Source organism: Diceros bicornis, chromosome 37, assembly GCF_020826845.1.
Source record: "Diceros bicornis minor isolate mBicDic1 chromosome 37, mDicBic1.mat.cur, whole genome shotgun sequence".
Taxonomy (NCBI): domain Eukaryota; kingdom Metazoa; phylum Chordata; class Mammalia; order Perissodactyla; family Rhinocerotidae; genus Diceros; species Diceros bicornis.
In genome coordinates this window covers 5,326,404-5,350,535 of record NC_080776.1, presented here as the reverse complement: position 1 = coordinate 5,350,535, position 24,132 = coordinate 5,326,404, and the positions used below count along the sequence as shown (strand labels likewise).

The 24,132-nt window shown below is 35.9% G+C and overlaps 1 protein-coding gene across 1 annotated transcript; it reads right to left on the bottom strand.

Moving 5' to 3' along the window:
* Positions 1–305: 305 nt before the first annotated feature.
* Positions 306–23,630, bottom strand: VWC2L (von Willebrand factor C domain containing 2 like). The gene is made up of 2 exons (XM_058532948.1): positions 23,239–23,630; positions 306–463 (listed from the first exon to the last, which is right to left on the bottom strand). The coding sequence occupies exons 1-2, from the start codon at positions 23,626–23,628 to the stop codon at positions 314–316; spliced, it is 540 nt and encodes a 179-aa protein (XP_058388931.1). The 5' UTR covers positions 23,629–23,630; the 3' UTR covers positions 306–313.
* Between the last annotated feature and the right edge of the window lie 502 nt (positions 23,631–24,132).

Below are 24,132 nucleotides of genomic sequence, written 5' to 3'. Positions count from 1 at the left end.
AACTGCTTTATAGCCTCCACAAGAGAGAAATTCAGTCACAACAAAAAGATAGCACTGTGTTCTTTCCAATATCCTCCTTAGTCAACAATAAATAATAGGGATCACAACAAAGTCAGCTTATAAGAGCTTTAATTCCCCAGATGGAAAGCTTCATGATTCACCCATTGCTGGTTTATTTGCACTTTACGGAGGGATAAAAATATAAGTTGCCCATGCCTGTATTGAAAATCCACAGGCAGATCTCAGAGGGCTCTTGCATCGAATGGTGTGCAGTGGTGAAATATTTATATTTTCACTAACCCCTCTTCGAAAGCTAATGCAGTATGGTCTTACCATTTTTGCAGACAGGACAACATTGCTCTGGTTCATAGACTGGGTTGACACACTCAGGAACTGCGCAGTCTGCTACAACACAGTGAACTTCATTGCTGGGCTCACAGCGACACCATTCACATGGAGAGGGCTAGGAACAAATCTAAAATTAGCCCCTTTTCTCCTATAACTTAATGCTTGCACATTCATATGCTGTCAGAAGAGAAAACATCAGTGTTTATATTGGCTTTACTGTATCAACTCCATTTACCATGAGTATGATCATTCTTCCCCAATGGAAGGCACCCAGGACATCCGAGCCAAGGTGGGTTGCCATGTGCAGCTCAGGTTGCAGTGAGCAACTGGGACACTCATGTACGACTTTTCCTAGGTCTTACGTTCCTACTCCCCAAAGAAATGTTTGGACAACTAATATGTCACCTCCTGGTTTGGCTTCTGGATGCACTGATTGCTCTGCCTTTCTCTGGTAAACAGGAATGATACTGGAACATGTGAAACAAGCGTTTGCCATTTGTCATTTTTCTTCCTAAGAAAGAAAAGGATTACTGAGAAACAAGAAAATGGTAAACGGACATCCTCTTTTGTATGAACTCTTTTTCAAGCTAACCTGGACTCCAAATGGCATTTTCTTCAATGTGAGTTTTAGAGGAGGTTGCATTTGGGATCCAAACATCCAGATACTGCCTCTTGAAAGATTTAATGAATACCTTTTATCTTGCCTGCTTGCTTTTATGAATGAACTAAAATCGATCGACTTAAAAAGCCACTATTTAAGAGTCAAAGACTCTAAAAATGGAATTGAAAAGGAATTAATTTAGAGGAAAAAATAAAATGCAGAAAACAATTTTTTTGTCTTCACAGTACTTACCAACGACCAATAGTGAGTTTGGGATTTTCTGTTTCTTTTCTAGAAACTGCCTGTCCCACAAATAATCTCGAGCAGTGGCCCCTCTGTGACTTTATCATCTCTTACGAGTTCTAGCTCTCTTTTCTCATGAAACAGAGGTTTAGAATTCTGGAATGAAAACTTGGAGGTCTCAGAAGTTATACAAGATCTAAACTCAAATTAAGCCGTTTGTTTCTAGAGAATTCTGCCTCCAGCCCTATGCTACAGTGCCTTGGTTCTTCACTTCCAAATAGTGTTAATTAAAGCCCTCTGCCTTTGTCTCAGTGGCTGCTGTCCATAATCTCTGTCAGCTCGTTTCTTCTTGAACCTGACACTTTGGGTAATATCAATGCTCCTTGACTCAGGTAGTCTGTGGGAGGGGAAACCTTTCAACTAATTATTTTTAAACTAACTTTATCTTTGCTTTCTGCTTGAAGAATGACAGTCTAGCTTTCAATTAATTATTTTACTTTCAAATTCAGTAGGAACCAGAGAATTAGCCAAAGGGTCTGTGGGGAAAGCATTGCTATTTCTTAACACGGTCAGTAAGTTTACTGAAGGGTACAGTTAAGCTCTTTACCACGTGGTGAGTCGTGTTAAGTATTTCAGAGGAATCTTTTGGGTCATCCCAAGGGCTGGGATTTTCCTGAAGCTCCTCTACTGAATAATCTTAGTAAATTATGCAAAAGGTTTGGTACCACAGCACATTACTTGATGAAGGAAATTTTGAATAAGGAAACATTGTGAGAAATGAAAATTCTTGCTGCTATAGTGCTCCTTATTTTGCAAGCCCCATTACGATAACTTAAATTCTCAAGCAAAATTGTCAGAAGGTGTCCCCCTTTCCTTGGTTAGTTGCAAAGAAGTATTTTTGCACAGCCTTCTGAACAGCAAGGCCTTGGCCTGCATTTATTGTTAATATGAGAGAAAAAAAGGAACTACTAATATCGCTTTCACACCCTGCCCTTCCACAGCGGTGATTATCTGTCCTTCTTGGTTCCCTTCTTGTTGAAGGAGGGGCTATCCGTGCAACTCTAGTGGACTGATTCTGGCATTAAAAATCCCAAAGAACCCCTAAATTTTCCAATGCAAAATGTTTTCCTCAAAGTAACTGTGGTCTTGGAGAAAGGTTTGTTAGACTGTTAGATTCCCAACACAGGCCAACAAAGAACCATTCTGATTCCGACAATGTTTTTGAACATTATTAACTACTGGGTATCGTACTAAACATCTTACCTATATCAACTTAATTGTTTCACGTAATAACACCATGAAGGAAGACTTGTTATTATCTCCACCTCACAGACGACGAAATAGGCTGAGAGAGGTTCAATAGCTTTCCCAGGTCCTATGGGCAGTAAGAGGCAGAGGCAGGATTTGAATCTAGGCTGACTAACCACTACACCTTATTGCCACAAATAGCAAGAATCGCTATTCTATGCAGACCTCTCCGAGCAGTTTCTTTTCCAATGCTTTGTGTGCTTCTCCATGCAGACCAGATCCACAGGAATAACTCTTAGCCACTGGATAACCGAGTTATAGAGGATAGATACTTCCCGCTAAGAAGGAGAATTTCACTAATGAGGGTAGTTAGTGCAAAAAGAGATTGTTATCCGGCTGTAGAGCTTTTTCACTTTCTGCAAATGTGAGTTCATAGGAAATTGTGGCAGCCTGAAGTTAGGTCGCCAAGAAGCTCACGTTCTTGGGGACCTTGGCATCTTCAAGCTTTGCAGCCTGGCAGCTACTCTCGTGGGTAGCCGGAAGAAGCACTAACAGATAATGGTCCAGCAGAGACTCTGGGGCAGCTGCCCAAGGTCGGTGGAGGCTGGATGTGCGTGCATTGGAATCCTGAGAAATACTCTGAGGAAGAGCTAAGATTACAAAGCTTAGTGATAAAAGTATGCCTGATTTTTTAAGGCATTTTGAATAATGAGATACATAAATTAGAAGAATAAAAATATCACCCTAGCCATCGGCAGCTTCTAATCCTTCCCTGACTCTGGCTTTATTCAGACCACCACACTCTGTCCCTTCCTGGCCTAGAATCTCTCGTCAGAAACATGTTATTTGCTCTTTTGCTTTCACCCAATTGTTTTTTCAAATTATGTCTCTGTTTCAATCCATTTCTTCTCATCTCGAGCCTCCTTGAGCCCTTTCCCTCCCCCTCTAAACACTCAATCAAATTTAACCCATTGACCTCACTCTAAAGCCCCTTCTGTACTCTCCAGCCTTGAGGATCCTCTTTCCTGTCATAAACACACCAGTTCTAACACCATGGTAGTTCTCTTGCCTAACTTGATTTCCTCCAGTGCCCCTGCCTTCCCCTGCATTCTGAAAAGACATTGCTTAAACAGTGAGAAGTTCCTAGGAGTGAGCAGTGTGCACTTTTACATTAAGTTCAGACTTTAAAAATTCTTCCCACCTTACAACATAAAACTCTGAAAGGTTTGGTGCTTTGAATAAATCTTTGCATCTTAAGCACTGAACTGGTTACAAATTTCCTTTTATCAGGCTCTTCAATGTGAAAACTATAGATTAAATCTGAAAATGTCCCTGTAAAAACCGAAGATTAAACAATAAAGCTATCCTTAGAGGAACAGAGAACCCTGAAACAAGTCCTTGGAAAAAAATTATTCTCGCTGGCTTCTTTCAGAAGAACCAGTGAAATTACGACTAGGATAGGGCTTTTGTCAGCTGGAGATTTGGTAAGTGAGATGATTAAAGGACACCATCCTAAAATTGTATACAAGGGAAATCTTTTTCTAAGAAATCTCACAGAACATTTGCTTTCTATGAAAGCTTTGGAAAATAAAGTAATATTCACTATATACAATTTTATATAAATTTTAATTGAAATTAGGATTAGAGGTCAAATTTATTTGTCAATGAATGTATTAGATGACCTGAGTATTGTATGTCTGTTCTGAATCTGTCCACCTCTAGCTTAGTGTTTTTGAACATCTAATGTGGGCCTCTGTTTAAGCAGAAACTGTGCATTTTATCTGTAATTTCTGCTGTCACTGAATACACTCACATGGCTAATAAATCCAAATGCTGTCCCAACTGCCCCCAAATTTCAAAGGGGTTTCCTTATATATATATCTATATATCTATATATATATACAGATATGTATTTATTTATTTTATAATTAATAGAGTAAAAGAGGACTCTTTCTTAAATATGGGTTTAAGTGACTAGAATCCAAATTTTCCTCCTTGGTATTAGAATGGAAACATGGCAATTCACATCATTTTAAAAACGGTTAACTTCTGAAGACCTTGAAACTGAAATCCCAATGTCACTGTTTGTGGTTTTTGAGAATTCTTGGAGAATTGGACAAGGGGCACTGGAATCCTGGAAACAATAGAATGCTCTATAATTTTTTAAAATGGAAAAAGTAGCCTGAGAAGTAGTAATTTAGGTTACTGGGATAACTGAATAATGCCAGAAAAATCATCAAATATGTTCTTTGTGAACATTTGGAAGCTATGGGGTCGTCACTAAAAGTCAACATAGGATTATTAGAACATATTGCAGAATGGCTGCACAGAGTTTTCCAAATGTTTATAGGAAATGTACATTTATTTTGTATTCTGAATACACCGAGACTTACTTATCCATACCTGAGGAAAGCCTGGACCTTTGGTCCATATAACAGTACCTAATGGCTTCATTATTTGTGTGGTGCCTGTTACTGGCATTGTTCATAGAGTGCCCGGGAGGAAATGCTCACAGTCTGTAAGGTTTGTGATACAAATTTAAACTTCAAAGGGACAAGGGACACAGCAGTGTTCAGTTTACTATTTTAATTTGGTGAAGTTGAAGATAACAGTATTCTTAGAAGTTGAGGAAGTCTAAATTAGGAAAAATAGAAAAATTATTTAGTTGGCTTTGTGTGGGTGGCTGTGGGATCCCGGTTAAAAGCAAATTCTCCACAGCCATAGTACTTGATTCCTATTCTCAGATGCTTTACTTATTGATTCAGAATCTCGGGAAAATTACATAATCTTTCTGTGCCTTAGTTTCTTACTCTATAGAATGGGAATACAAATGTTACCAGCTTCACAGAGTTATTGTGAAGCACATAAAAATATGTAAGAAATATCATAACATTATTATTATTCACTTGCATACTTATCCTAGCGATGGCTTTCTGAAAAAAATTCAACAAGTATAAAATTGGAAGCACAAGACTATGTTTAAAAGAATATTTAGGTTATTTCTCTTGCTCAAAGTAGCATCTGATTGCAGAGGCGGTTGCGATGAAGTTTTATAGGACTTGGTTTGGTGGGAGGATTTGTGAACTAATAGAATTAATCATGTCAGAAACGCATTGAGAAAAATTGTTATTAGAAGCCTCTAGATAAAGAGCAATTGTGAATGGTTAAAATGACCATTATAAATCACTCAGAAAAAAAAAAAAGGAAAGCAACAAACCCATTTTCTTTTCCCGAAGTCTCATCAATTAGATGTTAACTCAAATGACCTCTCTCCAGGGAGGTCTTCCCCGACTATTCCTCCCTCATCTCTCTCCACCACCTTGCTCTTTCAGAGCTCTCATCAGTTCATGAAATTATCTTACTGATTTGTTTATATTTGTTTATTTATTTATTCTTATCTGTCTTCCCCATAGATTATAAGCTTCTTATAGTATATTGTTCATTGCTGTATCCTCAGCACCAAGAAGACATCTTAGCACACAATAGTTACATAATAAAACATTTGTTAACATAATTGTAATCATTTATGCATGGTCTACGTTTTCTTACTTGTTAAACTGTACTTCTGGGAGCTTCATCTATGTTCACCATGGAGGAACAGGATTCTGATTCAATAAGGTGTTTGCATTTTATTTAAGTATTATAAAGGGCACTTTGGGGAGAAAGGTTTCTCACTATGAGTCATGAAAACACTATTTGGGTTCCAGTATTATGGCAATGACCATAAACTCACTCTCTACAGGTAATTTGAAATTCATAATATCCCTTGTGTGGATCACAAGGTAAGTCAATTTATAAGCACTCCATTGACTAGACTATCTAACAGTAGATGATTACAGACTTTTATTGCACTAGAAAATACCATAATAACTAAATTTAGGACAAGAACATGCAGAGGAATTGCTACAGGGTCTGAGAAAAAGCTAGTGTCATTTTACAATATGTGTCAAGTTTAATGGTTGCTTATTAAACAAAATGATTTTAGTATATTATAAAATATTTTTCAGGAAAAAGTCCTGATTTTAAACATGTTCATTTTCCTGAAGGATGAGTTAAAGTACAAAGTCCAGAAAAACACATCCTAAATATTCTGAGAAATAAAACTTGATTCCTGGAGAGCCCTCTGTGAGTATTGTTGAAGGCTGAAGGTGTGAATACATAAATGGATGGGATATAGTCTAAGTGCCAGGTTTCAGCACACTAACAACATCGATGGCTTTCCTTCTGACCAAGTGATATTAGGCTTTGGATATTATGTGGTGCTCCATTTCTTTGATAATGGGTAACAATTATCACAAAGAATATGGCTCAGATTGCTTTTCCAAAAACTTTCCATTTAGCAACTATTTAAAATCTGATCTCTACCAAGCAAAGGTACTGCTTTAAGAAACACTCTTCTTTTAGAGGTAATTTATGGCATAAATTTCATCACTTTATGGAACAAATCTCATTACTTTCAAACTGGATGAGAAATTTGGAAGACTCTATTTCAAAGTTGCTGATGCCTGTCGGGAATTGTACTGTTCACTTCATTAAAATATACATTAAATTACAGAGTACAAGAGTATTGAGCATCCACCGCCATTCCTGTAGCCAATAATTTGCATTTGGCAGATGTCACCTAATAATCAATGGATCCGATGGGTTTTAACCAAAATTCACAACCAGCTGAAAGAAGACCCATTGAGTCACTGATTAAAATGCTCCTCAGCGTCTTGTGTCTAGTGGGGTTGTGGTGACCTCTTCAGGGATCTGCCGTATTGACTGGAGCAGATTTGAAACACTGAGGTTGGAAGACTTATCCAATTATGGACATACAGCTGGGACTTCTTTAAGAATTTTAATACTGCCGAAGCAAATAAAAAAAATGGGTGCATAGATTTTTTTTTATAACCACCTCAGTGGGTCAGCAAATGTGTATGGTGGTATCATTTGAGCAACAAGTTAAGTAGTGGCTGTTCTGGCTTTTTCTGATTGAGGGTACTATGCAAAGTGAAATAAGTCAGAGGGAGAAGGTCAAATACCGTATGATCTCACTCATTAAGTAGTAGATAATAACAACAAACAAACACATACGGACAGAGATTGGATTGGTGGTTACCAGAGGGGATGAGGGGAGGGAGGAGGATGAAAGGGATAATTAGGCACATGTGTGCGGTGATGGATTGTAATTCCTATTTAGGTGGTGAACATGAGAACACAATGTAATCCATGCAGAAATAAAAGTATAATGATATACACCTGAAATTTATACAATGTTATAAACCAATGGTTTTTTTTTGTTTTTTTTTTGTGAGGAGTACCAGCCCTGAGCTAACATCCAATGCCAATCCTCCTCTTTTTTTTTGCTGAGGAAGACTGGCCCTGGGCTAACATCCATGCCCATCTTCCTCTATTTTATATGGGACGCCACCACAGCATGGCCTAACAAGCGGTGCGTCGGTGCGCACCCAGGATCCGAACCGGCGAACCCCGGGTCGCCGCAGCGGAACGTGCGCACCCAACCGCTTGCGCCACCAGGCCGGCCCCCAATGTTTTTTTTTTAAACAAACAATAAAATAAAACAATATATACCCCTCAAGAAAAAAGAAGTTGATATTTTGATAATACATTTTGGAATATTATTTATAGGGGGTTTGTCCAAAACCACTTCATGTTTGTTGAAAACATCAACATTTTAGCCAAGTAAATGTAAAGAGTGCACATAATTTTGCCCATGTCGATTTAATAAACTAGGTAGGTAATAACCTAAAATTCAGAAACAAGATATAAATTTTTAAAATTATGTATTCAGTATATTTTTAAATATGTACTATATACAAGACAATGTACATAAGGTATACCAGATGGACTATGTATCTAGGCTGCCCTCACAATCAACGACAATCTAAAGAACAGAAGTGACAATATATATATCTATAAGAATGTTTTGATTTTTTAAAACAAATGATTTCTTTTATAAGAATAACTGATGGTAGTATTATAATGGAAGACAGACATTGGAGTTCATCTTTCTATTTTTATTTGTGTTTACTCTGAGCTCATATAAAACATAAGAATATTGCAAAACAGTTGATGAAATACCCAATCTAAAATTATTAATTGTCAAGTACAAAAAAGTTCCCTCATTCTTGAAAATTCATCATTATAGTTGCAACATAACAATGACATTATTTTAATGGCTTGCTTTTTTCCTTAAAAATATTTTTTTCCTGAAAAAATTTATTTAAATATGTTTTGGCATACTTTTTAAGGGCAGGTAACTCTACAATTTTATATTGCCTATTCTCATAAACTGATGGTGTATAGAACCAATTTTTCTTTCCGAATGTTTTCAAGGAGTCTCACGACAGCAAAATGCATCTTTTTCTGTAATATGAAGACTAGCATACAGAAAAATAAAATATAGCCAAGGAGAATGTAAGCAAAAATATATTTCTTTAGTTGCAATCACAGATGTATTTTTTAAGTAGGCAAAGTACACTTACCAAGGAAGTATCAGTGTGTATTTAAGAGGAAAAAATAAGCTGTTTTAGCTGCCTCTAAGATCTTTGAAGGAGAACCCAAAGGTGTAGACGAAAGCTAGAGGATTCAAGATAAAGATTTTGATAAAGTCTCACACCTGTACTTGTGACATAGCGTAGAAAAGCAGCGGCCTTTAGTCCTTCAGTGATAAGCTGGATTGACAGTTGGCTTTAGTGTAAAAAACGTCTTTGACAATGGAGCTGAATATCTTGAGCAGAGGCTGTACGTCTCCATGCCAAGGATGCTCCACTTATCACTCATGTATGCAATGGGGAAAAAGCAAGCAACTGTGTAACTTCAAAACTTTTCTCTTGACACTGAAAAGGATAGATGGTTGATGGTATCAGTTAAAAAGCTAGTCATCTACAATAGCATTAAAACAAGGCCTTGTGTGGGTGGGGGACAATACATCACTCATAGAAAGAATCACGTAAGGGACAAATACTATTGGTCCTCCTCTACAGGAAACATTGAAAGGAGATGATAACAGAAAGGAGAGAGGACCATGACTCAGCCTGCTGGCCTTGCCTGGATAACACTGAATTCAGGGCATTTCAGGGTCTAGGAGGTAGGAGTTACAGGCCTGGAACAACCAATCCCATTTATATTGGGAGTGCCAATCAGATTATTACTTAAGAAATCTCTCTTTGCCACTGTCTCAGTATTGTTCTGGGCAAAAATTTTCCAAAAATTGTAATCTTTTCTTCATTTTCCATTTGCTAGTAACATTGTACTTTTACATGTTATGAAGAGAGAGTAATTAAAATTAATAAAATGAAGTGCTTTATAACTGCTAATATTAAAATATATTAATTTCCAATTTTAAGTCCAAACTGTAATTTCCTACTGAGTTTTATACTTCATTATTTGATGCTTAATTCATAGCTTCATTTCACAAAAATATATTGAGATGGCTTATGGGCAATAATAGAAAAATATATTTTAATCTAAAAAATCTTGACCAAGTAATGTCTTGATAAACCTCCAGACTTTGGTGTGTATTTTCTGTACAAGATACAGCAGAAGCAGTCATAGTTTTGTAACCATGTATAAAAATCATTAATGCTATTGCCAGTGGAATTTGGCTGTATGATAATGTGGAATAAACACATTTGGAGCTCAAGTTCTTCCATCAAACATTGTTGTATTACCTTGGAGAGGTTACTTGAACCTGGATTTTCTTATTTGTCAGGTGGATTTAATAATAACATAATGTTAATAAGGCCCCAATTTTCTTACTGGATTCTTATGAGACTAAAAGGAAATAATGTAATATGTGAAGGAACTTGTAACCCATGTAACATTGGTTAAATGACTATCATTGTCATCATAGCATTCAACATGACCAGTGTTTCTTTTATTTCCCTTTGTCCATTTTCAATGGCTGTGTATTTCTCAAGGAAGTATATTGATCATAAATTGTTTTTATTAAATTATACATACTCATTTCCATTATGAATTATTTGAAATACTGAATTTGTAAAGAATGTATCTTTTAGAGTTTGGAAAGCCATCTGTGTTGCATCTCGAACATCTAGCAATGTTTGCACTCAGATTGTGATTAGACCGAGAATGACATTGGACAACATTTTTAGATAGTTAATTAGATTCTTATTTCCAGAGATGAAACTTCAATCTTTAATCAGATTCTTGCCAAAAACAGATTTTTAACAGGGTAACTTGAGCTCACATTTTTTGGAGTCCTGATTTAAGTGTCTTCTAGTTTCAATGTGAACGTCCTAGAGCCTCATTAACAAAGGGAAAATTCTCTGTGATTGTCCTTTTTCTTCCTAATGAAGCTTTCTAAATCTCAGCAGTCAAAGGTTTGCTATTTTAGCAGGATTTTATTTTTAATGTTGGGTAAAAATTAAAGTTAGACTGAACAATTTTAATTTTTTCCCCTGTCATATTTAGGAAAGGGAAATTAAAGTAACATGCAGTGAAAATAAGAGTTTCAGAGAGCTGTGGCCGTTCTCTCACAACACAGAAATATGACCTAATTTGGTAACCACTATAAATTTTTATAATGACTATAGTATTTCTAAGACTGCAAAAATCATTATCAAGGCCCATGTTTTCTTTGCTGTTATTATTGTCTTTTAATTTGTTATTTCCCTGATGTATAAATTTTTTAAAAAGCCAAAAACTGAATTTGCAAAAAATATTTCTGGTCAATCTTCATTGTATTCAGAATGTGGTAGTTTTGTTTTTTTTTAAAAGGATAAGAATGTCCCTTAAATGTATACTTCTTTATGGCCATGGGGGGTTATTTTTTTCCCGTAATTTTATTGAGATCATAATGGTTTACAATACCGCGTAATTTCAGGTGTACATTATTGTTTATCAGTTTCTGGATAGACTTCATTGTGCTCACAAATGAAACAAATTGAGCTGTGTAAAACGTGGAGCAGGGAAAGAACTTTCCTTATGTTAGCAGTGTACTACATTGCTATCAGAAAGATATGGGACTTGACATGAAATATTTCAGTTATCATTGAACACCTATTCAAGTATATAGGACATGTATACACTCAGATGAAAAATAAGCCATCTCTGCCACATGTCTTGTGTAACGTTCGTTGTGAACTCACGGAAGCTGGTGTAGCGGAGAGAGCACTAGAGTTGGAGTAAGAAGCCCCTCCTTCTCATTTATAAAGTGAGAATAAAGTATCTTAGAACTAAATTAGTCAATATCGGAACACAGGTGCAAAAGATTGCCAGATATTATTTGGTTTGTGTCAGGCACAGATCTATTGTGTCACTTCCCTGATCCAGCCCCTTCGGTGGCTCTCTCCTTGGTCCAGGTTTGGGCCCAAGCTTCTTACCCTGGCATACACGCTGTGAGCTGGCCCCACACATCTCACTCTTATCTTTCGCTTTTTGCCTCTTCTGTACCCTATGTTTTGGCCACTTGGGTTAACTCACTTTTCTCTGAACGTCCTTTGCATTTGCTTTTGCCAGTTTTTTAATTTTGCCTAAAATGCTTTCAGTGCACTGAAATCCCGACTCTTAGGAGATCTTCCTAAGCCCTTCAGACTGAATTACTCCTTTCTTCACATTAGTTCCTTCACATGAGTTTGTTCCTAATGAACGTTACACAAGACATGTGGCAGAGATGGCTTATTTTTCATCTGAGTGTCATCACAGTTCTTCACAGAGCAGTCATCACAGGCTATCTGCTATTAGTGGTACGTGGTTCATCCCTTTTGATAGACTAGGAGCACCTTAAGGGTCACATTTATGTCTTATATGTTTTGTTACACCCCCCAAATACCTACCACTTCTCCACATAAGTGATATTTAGGACATTTAATGAAATAAAACTATGGATTATGTAAGTTGACTGGAAAAGATGTACTAATGGACTGAATACCTAAGTAAGCAGATGGTATATGTATTTTCACTTACTAATATAACAGGAAATATATCTATTGTATTACATTAAATTAAAAATATCTACTTGACTTGTCACACTATCAAAGGAGAGCACATGGGATAGCAAAATAACAGAAATTTTTATCATCTTTGCTTATCTGTTTCATCTGAAAATTCTCAGTAAGTGGAAAGTTATTCAATTATTATACATCAATGCAAAGAGCAAAGTTGGACTCCTTGGGGACAAGTGTGCAAAGAGATATGACTTAACACGACTGCTGCTAAGTGCATATAACACATTTAAAATAGGCAAATCTAGATGCCTTTTTAAATTTACATGTGTGAAAAGAAATCCCTGAGATCACCTTCAAATGAAGTTGGACCTATACCTATCAGTACCCAAAGAATTTGTAAGCTTCAAGAATGCAGGTTAGAAAGATTTGATGACAGTACAATTTGAGGGAAGCAGAAAGGGAAGAAGAAGAATTTGATCCTAGATCAGAATTTGGAAAACTTTTTCTATAGAGGGCCAGAGAGTAAATATTTTTGACCCATGTGAGTCATATAGTCTCCAGAGCAATTACTCAACTCTGCATTGCAGCCTAAAAGCCACCATAGACAAGACATAAATGAATAAGCATCACTGTTTTCCAATAAAACTCTATTTACAAAAGCAGGTGGTGAGCTGGATTTGGCTAATGGAATATAGTGTGCCGACCTCTGTCCTAGATTTATTTATTTATTTATTCTTTTGCTGAGGAAGATTGGCCCTGAGCTAATATCCATTGCCAATCTGCATCTTTTTTTTTTTCTTGAGGGAGATTCATCCTGAGCTAACATCTGTGCCAATCTTCTTCTATTTTGTATGTGGGTCACTGCCACAGCATGGCCACCAATGAGTGGTGTAGGTCTGCACCAGGGAACTGAACCTGGGCCGCTGAAACAGAGCATGCCGAACTTAACTATTAGGCCGTGGGGCCGGCCCTGGTCTTAGATTTTTGCTGTAACTGGCATCTTCATCATTATTCTTTTGAACAAGTCATTTTCCAATTAAATTGTTTTATGTAACACAAATTAATAAATTACCATAAATAATCACATTAATTGCAATTTGGGGAACTTAAAACAAGAACCGGATAATAAAAGATAAACTGAGACATAAAGATTTTTATCATTAACTGCCCATAAGAGTCAAATAAAGGATTATCTTGAATCACTAGCAAAATATTTCTTAAATGTGTTTCCTCGAACTCTTATGAACTTTAAGATGTTAATAGATGTTCTGAGAAAAAAAGTGTTCTACTGTCACATAAATTTGTGAAATACTGGATTAAATACAATTTAGTGTAATAGTAGTAAAAATGTCAGATAGCTTTTATGAATCCCTTATTGTGTGCCAAGTAGATTTTACTATTATCTCTGTTTTGGAGATGAGTACATTAAGACATGCAGAGGTAAAGTCATGTGTGCCCTAGGTCACTGAGCTGGTAATGGTAGAGCCTACCCTGAACTCCAATTTTCACTATAGTGTTGAGCTCTTAGCTGTTGAACTGTACTCAAACAAACCTTTTAAAAATACTCAAGCATTGTCAGTATACTAACGTGCACGCACATTTCCAAGAGACGATAAAGGATGCGTCATTTCTCAAATTTACTTGACCATGAAAAAAAATTGGAAATCCTTACTAAGAATCCCACGGGGTGCTAGTGCTCCCTGGGAAAGAGTCTGGAAAAGGTTGTTTAATGGCAGCGATTCCCAAATCTAGCTGATCATTAGAGTAATCTGGGAAACTTTAGAAAAATATAAATTTAAATAATTTTAATCTGAATTAAAGAGGGAGAGGTCAAGGAATCTGAATTTTTGCAACATCCCTTCCTTAGATGACACTGATCCTATGCCAGTTTAGGAATAGTTCTGTGTTCTAAGGCCATGGAACTAGAGATTTTTGTACACCTCACCCATTTTACACACTCCGTTCCTGCCTTATAGTGAGGGGTTGGAGTTTGCAGAGTGAAAAAATCAAGAACACAGATCCTCAGTTCCTAAAATCATCAAATATATGGCAAGAACAGCTAATTTAGTTCCTTTGTTACTTCGTAATATAAAGCGGTCTCTGTGAAAATAAATAGGATATGTAATCTAATGTATTTGTATTTTACTTTGGCCTATATTATTTGGTTTTATTACAGAATTTTTTATTTTTAGACAAAAGACTCCCTTTTTATCAGAGCCTTTGCAAACTTAGGTTCCTTTTGCAAATTGTACTCTGTGTCAAAGACTGCTTTTAGATATGCCAATATTTTATTGTTCTTGTCTACTTGTAATTCTGGGTTGTCATAGTGATAGGTGCTGATATCACATTTCTATAGACAATTGGTTGAAATAAATCTTTGCATCCAAGGTATTTATTGGAAAGAAAAATACAAATGAGCAGCATTTTCCTGTTAAACCTGAAAGTAGTAAAATGTAGAAAAAAGACCATAAGAAAGCAATGTATTAATATTGGCTTTGCAAATAATGAGCTATGTCATTGCAATGTTTTCAGTAACTTTCTGTTGGCCTTTCTTTTATCATCTATAAAATAAGGGAGTTAGACAAAATAATTTCAAAGTTCTTTTCCAGATCTAAAATTCTATGGTCAGCTCTTAAAAGTAAGGACTTAGACTATAAAAAATAAACCATAATGCTTGCCTTTCACAAATAGAAGAATTTATATAAACTCAGATGTTAGAAATCCAATCCGTGCCAACAAGTAACAATGGTAGTCAAAGGACAATATTAAAAAAAATGATTTCAAAATCCCAACCAAGCAATATTTAATGAAAAACACCTTTTGAGGAGGTAGAATTGTTAGTTATAAATTGATGCGTAATACTATAATTCTCAAATTCTCAATACTGTTTATTCTTTATAAGACATATATGATGACATTATTGTATCCATCTTATAGACAGAACAATTTAAATTGAGTTTTGTTCATGGTCACATAACATAATAGGGAGAAAATTAAGAGTTGTGTTCAGTGGGCTTTTATCCACTTTAGACAACTTTATACAACCATAAAATAATATCATCTGAAAACTTTTTTAGGAGATGAATTCTTTTTCTTGTCACTTTGGTACTTGATTCACTCTTTTCATGGTGTCATTAAATCTTTGCAAAGATTGCTTTATTGTGAAGTGCTATACAGCAGGCTGGAGGCAAGGGAACCAACAATGGAGGTGTGTCAGACTGAAATTACTGATGCTAATCGGTAGTGACGATAAAAGTCCAAAGTAAAGACTCTAAAATAAGCCAGTCACCAATTAATAATGGCTATTGTTTGAGAAAGGTCACCTGGATAAGCAAACCTACTGATCACTTCAAATTGCCTCTTAGTTATTTGTTTCAAGCTCTTCCTCAAAAGCTTGGCAAAGTACAACCAAAAAATAAACCTGTAGATTTTTCTTGTGCTCTCTTTCCTAAAACACACTGCCTGATGTATAAATCAAGCTGTGAGAAAACAAAACAAAACAAAAATAAAATATGGTCAGGGCAAATAAGGAGTAGTAGAAACAAAAGATTTACCTAATCTTAAAATAAGAACATTCCTGCTCCCTCAAATTTCACACACATACACAGACACAAACACACACACAAACACATACACATCAATGTATGTATATAGCAACTTCAATTTAGATTATATACACTATATAATCTACAAAATTTGCATAAAATATGTAGACCTGAGTTATAAAATAAGATATAGGAAATAGGAAAAAATTATACTTTTAATATCACACCATTGACCAATGATGTACTTTGGTGAGTAAAACTACAACTAAAAATAGGCAAATGTCTAACATATCCAAAACCTTGTACAACTGGAGTTAAAGTTTGGAAGGGAGACTACCACGTCACTCTTTTCAGTTTTTCCTCTTCTCACACTATGGGAGAGTCAGTAGGGAATGGGCAGCGTTGTCTGGTAACAGCTGATGGCTGATCTCAAGTCTGAGGGGGTCACCAAGCTCCACAAATCTCAGATGCAGCTGCAAATCAAACACCGATCGCCCCGTGTGCACAGGGCCCAGAAGCCCAGTCGCAAATTTCCATAGTCACTCTTATCACACAGTTATCACCATTAGCAGCAGCATCTTGCAATAGAAAAGACAGCAATAAATATCAGTGGGTGAACATGAAGAACTAGTCCTCCGTACAACTAACCAAAGGGCTTGCTGAACCATCAATTCTCTTAAATTTAAGCAAGAGACTCTTTCTGACTGGAAACAGACTGTTTTACCCCTTCAGGGGTTAACTTGGAAGCCATTTAGTTTTACAATTCTACTCCCTCATTTTAAAAAGTGTTAAATGAAGAAGATCATTCCCAATTGCCACTGGAGCTTTTGAAAAAATAAATTATTTTAAAAATCTGGTCTATTTCTTAGATTTAGTGTAGTTTTGTATAATTAAAAAATGCCAAATGAGCATAATATAAAAATGATAAAGGGCGAGAGGAACTTTATAAATTTAAGTTTTAAGGAAATTGACTTCTAATCTTGAAAGTGGTCAGAGATTATGCAATTTAAGCAGAGGTTTCTTAGTTATTTACAAAGATGGGAATTCCCCATGGAGAATATCATCCTGGGACTGGGCCTCAGATGAGCAACCCTAGTTACTGATTAAGATTACTTATCTCTGTTGTTTTGTAGCAACTTGAAAGGAGAAACCATCCCTGAATTTACTTAAAGACAATTTTAATATTGAAAACCACAACATGCTCTGCAAAACAGAAACGGTATTTTGCAGAGTCAACAATTGTGGAATTGTCTTTTCAACCCCTTAGCAAAGATCCTCAATTATCTTTGTTGTATGAAATTATGATTTTTTTCTAGGACTTTCTTTGGATAGAATCTTACAAATGCCCCTGGTGACTCCATTAATCATTTGTTAAGAACTTGTCCCTCTTGGAAAAAAATCTTTAAAAATCCCACCTATTTTCTCAAAATCCACCCATTTCTCTGTTATTAAAATAAATACAACCTTCATAACTCTGGAAAGATGCATTCTGTACCCCTTTGCCTAGTGCAAACATCTTAATCTCTGTGCTTTTCATAGAAACTGGGCAATGGCAGGTGGGTGAGTGGGGTGCAGTGAATTGTATATCTGTAAGGTGTTAACTATTAGTCTCCTCAATTGAGATTTCTTTACAGCCTCCGTTTTTCCTGTTCCTTCACAAAGTTGGTCATCAGCTCCTAGAATATGTTGCCTTCCATTTTTTCTCCATATTAAGACAAACAAACATCAAACAAATCTCCCAGACCTCCGTTCAAAAATCCTTTCTACTCAAACACTTTTACAGATTTAAGGTTACAATATTGGACATTAATGATGGGGCACAGATTAATGAGAAAGCTGGAAAATCTATCTTCCTCTGAATGTACTCATTGAAGAGCAAGTCAATTCTAAACCCTAACTGGCATCAACAATTTTTATGGGTGTGATGATTTGTCAAAATACTCCAAGTGATTAATTTTCTGTTCTCTTGCTTTTCCCCTCAGGATTTAAACATTACATATAAAATTCAAAAGCTAGGCAGCTTACTACAGCATGAAAACGTATTTATTTTTCAAAAAGCGAGAACATATGTACAAATTGCGCAGCGTGAGAAAAGAATCACACTGAACTTTTTAAAAATAAAAATCAGAAATCTGACCAATGGTCTTTAGCCCTTAGTGGGAAAAGCACAAATGCCAGTGCCTGCAGAGAAAGGCAGATTTTGAGCAAATCCAAATCCTGAATTAGGTACACTGGGTGTTGACTGCAGAAAATCATTTTAAAATAAGACAGGCTATGCAAAAGCTAAAATAAGAAGATCTCTTTCAGCTACATGTAGTATAACCTTCAGTGTTTGACCTGAAACTAAATCAGTGCAAGTTTTAAAGTATAAAAAAAGTCCCAAAAGCTAATTCTAGCTGAGTGAGAGTTATAAAAATACTGAGCAAAATAAGGAATAATTTTCTCTTTGGGAAACTCAGCATGAGATAGTGAGCCCAGAGCCAAAGCTGATAGTGCCTAGATTTCCAATCAACTTTTTAAAGAAAATGTTATTTTAATTTACTATTTATACTCCTTATTTCTTAAAAAGTAGGTTTCAGTGTCATTTTGTCAGGATAAACATAAAAGAGAGATGAGAGAACCTACCATACAGTGACCTTTACCTTAATACAATATTACTAGAACACTGGAAAATTTAGAGTTTTCAAAAAGAGTAGAGAGAAATCCATTTTCAAAGCTTGCATCAGCAAATGTTGGGGAAAAAAGCCAACCTGTATAAATAACATTATTCTTCCCATCCGGTGACACACATGGATCAATTTACACTTGAATTTGATGATCAGAAAAGACTGAAGTAGGGACATACGTTTTGCAACTGTATAGGGTGAGACAACACAGCTAAAACACCCGGTAGTCATTACAACCCTGGGATGGAGGTGGACTCCATGCTGGGTCGTGGTTAGGAGGGCTAGGAGAAGGAGTAGGAAGCAGCAGGATGGAAACAGGCGCTTCAGGAACAATGTGTGTCATCTTTAGGGGCCCAAAGAGCGCTCTTTATCTGAACTTTGAGTGCTGTAACTAATTAAAATGAAGAGATCAACACATAAGCAGAAAGGAAACTAAGACATTTTGAAGGAACTCTAATTTCTTTATTCTATGCAGTCGATTATAATCTGATCCATATGTCATTCACCAAAAATATACTGAATGCCTGTTATGTTGTGCTGGGGTTGGGAACAGAGAAGAAAAAAGAAGCCCTGTCCCTAGCTTCAAAGGGTTCACTGTCTAGTGGGAGAGACAGGTTGTTTCACATTATATTTTGCAATGTGATAGAGGCAGTAGAGGTGGTGAAGAGCATAGATTCTGCAGTCAGGCTGCCGGGGTTTCAATCCTAGTTCTTCTGCCTTAGAGCTGTATGATGTTGGGCAAACTACTTGCACTCTGATGCTTCAGTTTTCTTATCTGTAGAACAATGCTAATATAAGTATAACCCTCATAGTGTTATTATGAAATGAAATGCATTATAATACACATAATGGTCTTAACAGTGTCTGGCTATGATTACTGTTCTCGTTATAGTGGTGTGCACAGCATGCTGTGGGCACATACAGGAGAGGAGCAAGACCTAGCCAGGATAGAGTAGTAACACAGTCGGAGAGCCTTTCCAGTTGAGATGAGATTTAAATGGAGTTTTGAAGTAGTCTAGTAGGATTTATTCAGGTGTGCGGTGGTGAAAAAGTGTGGGATAGCACGTGCAAGCACACAGGAAGAGAAGTCACTGAGAGTTTGAGATACTTGGAAAGGTCAGTAAGTGGACTCTAGACTATACTAGGGAATTTAGATTTTTATTCTAAAGACTGTCCTGAATGTTTTTGACCTTATGCATGCTGGTTGTCTCATTCTTTGTGTTCTGTGACCTTCCCAGCCATTAATTTCTCTTCACCTATATTCCACTCTATACTTGGCTATATGGTAATCTTGTCTAAAAAACATAATTAACTAGGTCATCTCTATGCACAACAACCTGCATTTTATTCCTTGTTATTCTTTAGACTGAATCTAAATATTTTGGCCCAGTATTCAAGTTCCTCTCTCCACTGTCCAAAACACACATACAAATTAACCTCTCTCTTACTATAATAGCATCTTAGTAAGATCCAGCTTTCTGTTATTCCCCCCTTCCTCTTCTCTTTGCAGATTTTATTTATCCCAATCTCTGATTTTGCTCAAGCAGTTTCCTCTTTGGAATTTTATTCTCCCCAGATCAATCTTAATGACTTCTTTAAGAACAGGTTCAACTTTGACCATCCTGAAGAAAAAGAAACTTTGTTTGACCAAACCTCAAACCATGTTGATAAGCTTCTGACACCATAATCTCTTGGTGGTAAGCTCACAATCACATAATTCACTTGAGACTGCTTCCCCAGGACACTTCTCTATTCACATTGTTTATGTTTTCCTTGTGAGTGGAGATTTTGCGGTCTAGATACCTTACTTTCCCATGTAAGTACATCTACAGTAGTTTTTATACTAAACAGCCCAATAAATGCTTGTTGGATGAATATATTATGTGTAAAAATATATCATAATACAACCTCTTTAATAACATACCATGATTATGCGAAATTTCCACACATCTTTAGAAATTAGTTACCTGTCTCTTGTAAGCTGAATTGGAAGAGAATCAAGATGACAGATCAGGGCTGATATTTACTTAAGTGTATGTAGTTCACATAGATAAGCAGAACATTTTGAAAAGTAATTGGAATTCTTTTAATTGAATGACTTTTAAAGTTGAGCTTCCATTATAAAATGCAGGTGAAGACATAAAGGAATTTAGAACTTAGAGTAAGTCTTTGGACATTAGAGTTTATAAGAAAGGGAACAAACATTTATTCAATATCTGTTGTGTACCAGTCATCACAAGGCTGCTAACTTTGCATAAATTATCTCATTAAATTTTTCCAGTATCTCCTCTCAAGAGAAGTAATTATTATGATGGCCATTTTATAGCCAATGCCACTATGGCTCAAAAAGTTTAAGGACTCCTTCCAAAGTCATACATCCAAGTGATGAATTTGGGATTTGAAACCAGGTCTATATGACTTTAGAGCCAAAGTTCTTTGAGAGGTTATGTAGACTTTATTGTTAGGATGACAGTATTTAGAAATTGATTAAATAACTTGGCAATTTTGGACAAATAAACTTTCTTGGTCTCAGTTCCTCATTCTTACGAATTTGCCCTTGATAATCTCTAAAGCCCTCATAACTCTAAATCTTTGTGAAAAAGTGGCATCTGTTTTCTTTTTTATAAATCACGTTAAAAAATCTCATGGCATAGAGAATCAGGTGGAAAAGTTGTACACATCATGAATTACATATTGACTATAGTGGGGTCATACAGTTAGCGTGAAGGATTAATTTTTTTATATATTCTTTATTGTTTGACGTGGTAAGATAGTTATTACCTTTATAATAAAATATAATAAATAGAGGGAAAACTATAGCATTTTTACTAGTGAGTTGACTGAGATCAAATAATCAATATCTTCTTTCTTAAATATTGATTACCAAATTATATAAAACTCAGAAATTTTATTTGATGTACTTTTTTGTTTGGGCTAGGCTATCTTACATGCCTTTTGCATTCTACTCTAGAAAAATATGCATGTTAGAGGAGATTGACATGATTCTAGAATCAAGTCTAGAATCAAATCATATGTTGAGTATTTGCATTTACTTTCACGACCCTAAAAGGAAAAATAGCTAATGTCAAAATGTATCCAATATTTTAGAGATCATAAAGTCATGAATAACTGTACTATACTCTTAACTATTATTTGATGTCAATAGTGGTAATTTTACTAGAGTCTCAAAGTCTTGTCTCAATACTGTGCAACAAGGTATTATAATACATAAAAGAGAAAAGTCTAAAATAACATTTTTGTACAGCCATGCATTGCTTAACAACAGGGATATGTTCTGAGAAATGCATTGCTAGGCAATTTTGTCATTGTTTGAACACCAAAGAGTGTACTTTCACACAGCTAGATGGTATAGCCTTCTACAGCCCTAGGCCATATGGGACTATACTAATCTTATGGGACCACCGTTGCTGTCCGTTGTTGACCAAAACGTTGTATAAGAAAGTTGAATGTGATAATTATCACTAAAATTTCCCTCAGGTGCTAAGAAATCTAGTTAAAATGATTGGGTATTCTTGGGTAAATTAGAACTGGTTTGAATCCATAACCTGGAATGGGCTGAATGCAATGAAGTGCCAATACATGGAATACTCTGATCATTATCAGTTAAAACCTCTTTTCTACATATTGACTTCATCCGCCATTTGACTCTTGTGGTCAAGGAAGTTGGGTCAGTGCTAACAACCAAACAGTCTTCTCTCAAACACAAACAATCACGCTGAAAACTAGCTGTATCTTTTTTTGCCTATAAGGTTCTTATCACAGAACTTGGTTAGATGAAATGGAAATCTTTTATATCAAGTCATCAGTATGACAGACACTCCAAGGCACAAACTGCCATTACATTTAAGGAAGACATTTTGATATATTAATTTATACCCTCAGGGTTCAGATCTGGCTTGTATGAAACCCTAATTAAAACTAGCCATTGGAGAAAAGAGACTCCATGAAGAGATAAAAAGGAACTCCAAGTTACTTGAAAATATGACACAAGCATAAAAGACTAAGAAATACCATGGAAGCTGAAAAAATTACAGCTTTTTTTTTACTACCTTTTACAATGGACTATGATAAAAATTCACTTCTCTCTGGGGTCCTGTAAGTAAAAACAAATCTAACCAGCAGAGAACAGAGTGGGGACCGTGCTCTACAACAAGTAGGTCCAATGCGTATTGTTAGTATAAAGACCACAGCTCAGAACTGTGTCTCTGTAGAACTTGCATTTCCACACCCTACACAGATAACTTTAGACTCTAGTTAAATGGCTCTGAATACAGGCTAATAAGCCACACAAGAAATCTCACAAAATTTAAACATTAACTTAATAGATACACAGCCTATAAACAAAATTGTTTCCCTCAGAAAACATATTTTATAATAACACAGAAGAAATGTTTAAGGGCAAAAAGTAAAAGATGTTCAGCATGCCCTAAATAATTTTAAAGGCAAGGTTGTTGTGAAACCCTACAGATATTGATCAACAAACCACCTGGCTATGTGTTGACCACAATGGTACTTATGCTAATTGGAATCATATTGTTGTAAATTAAAGGGAAATTTTAAAATATGGTTCTCTAACATTAATTTTGATGTAGTAATCTGATAAATGTGGTGGGAAAAGTTAGTATTCAATAAATACAGAGGGTAACTCATACCTTAAATTCCTCCAAGATTTTGTAATTTTTCCCATGATATTCACAAAAGTTTTTCACTTCTTTGCACTCAGGGCAGCATCCATTGTGTTCCACTTTAGTACACTTTGGGTGAATTTTAGGGCATTCGGGTTGGTCGCAAACAGGTCCATCCAGAGCACAAACACATGGACAGTTGGAATGTCCTGGGAAAAATCGTTCTCCCAACTTATATACAAAGCCACTGTCATCCACACACCCTTTCCCTCGATAGTCGTCAAAGATCAGATTGTCATTACTGGAGGTCTGGTCACCTTCATCAGCAGGATAGTCTTCATGACTGATGGCAGCAGAGGTAACCAATCCAGGGATGACCAACAGAAGTATGCAAACTTCATGAATATGAAGAGCCATCCCCCTCCTCGAAGGCTTCTGGATGTGCTCCTAATATTAAATATACTCAGCTCCTTCCATGGGAACACAAGATGGGTAGGCTGAAAATAAATATTTAAAAAGAATAATTTGAAATATACGAAGAGAATATAGATTCGTTTAAGCTCATGTTCTTAACTTGTTTATTTGGGATCTATTTGGAAGATACTAAGATCTCAGATAGACTAAGTTCATGCAACTATCTATACTTTATTATGAAGTTTGGAGAGTTGATCCTTGGAAATATATGCATTAAAATTTGTCCTTTCTGGAGTCATTCCACCTAGGAATCTTCAGCTTGAAATTATCTTCTGAATTTCAAAGGTCTGGCTTTGTCTAAATTGTAAGAAGTGGTTTTACTGAGCCTCAAAAGGTAATTTTACAAGTAGTTACTTACAAATAACTCAAGAATATTTGAATTCACATTTCCTGTTATTCTTTAAACTGGACTAGTCAGTGATAGAATATATATATGTTACAATTATC

Bases quoted from the DNA above. Each gene is read 5' to 3' on its own strand.
- VWC2L (XM_058532948.1), bottom strand. From the start codon at position 23,628: ATGGCTCTTCATATTCATGAAGTTTGCATACTTCTGTTGGTCATCCCT. The intron at 464-23,238 runs GTATGAGTTACC...ATTTGTTCCTAG, and splicing joins AAATCTTGGAGGAATTTAAG to CCCTCTCCATGTGAATGGTG.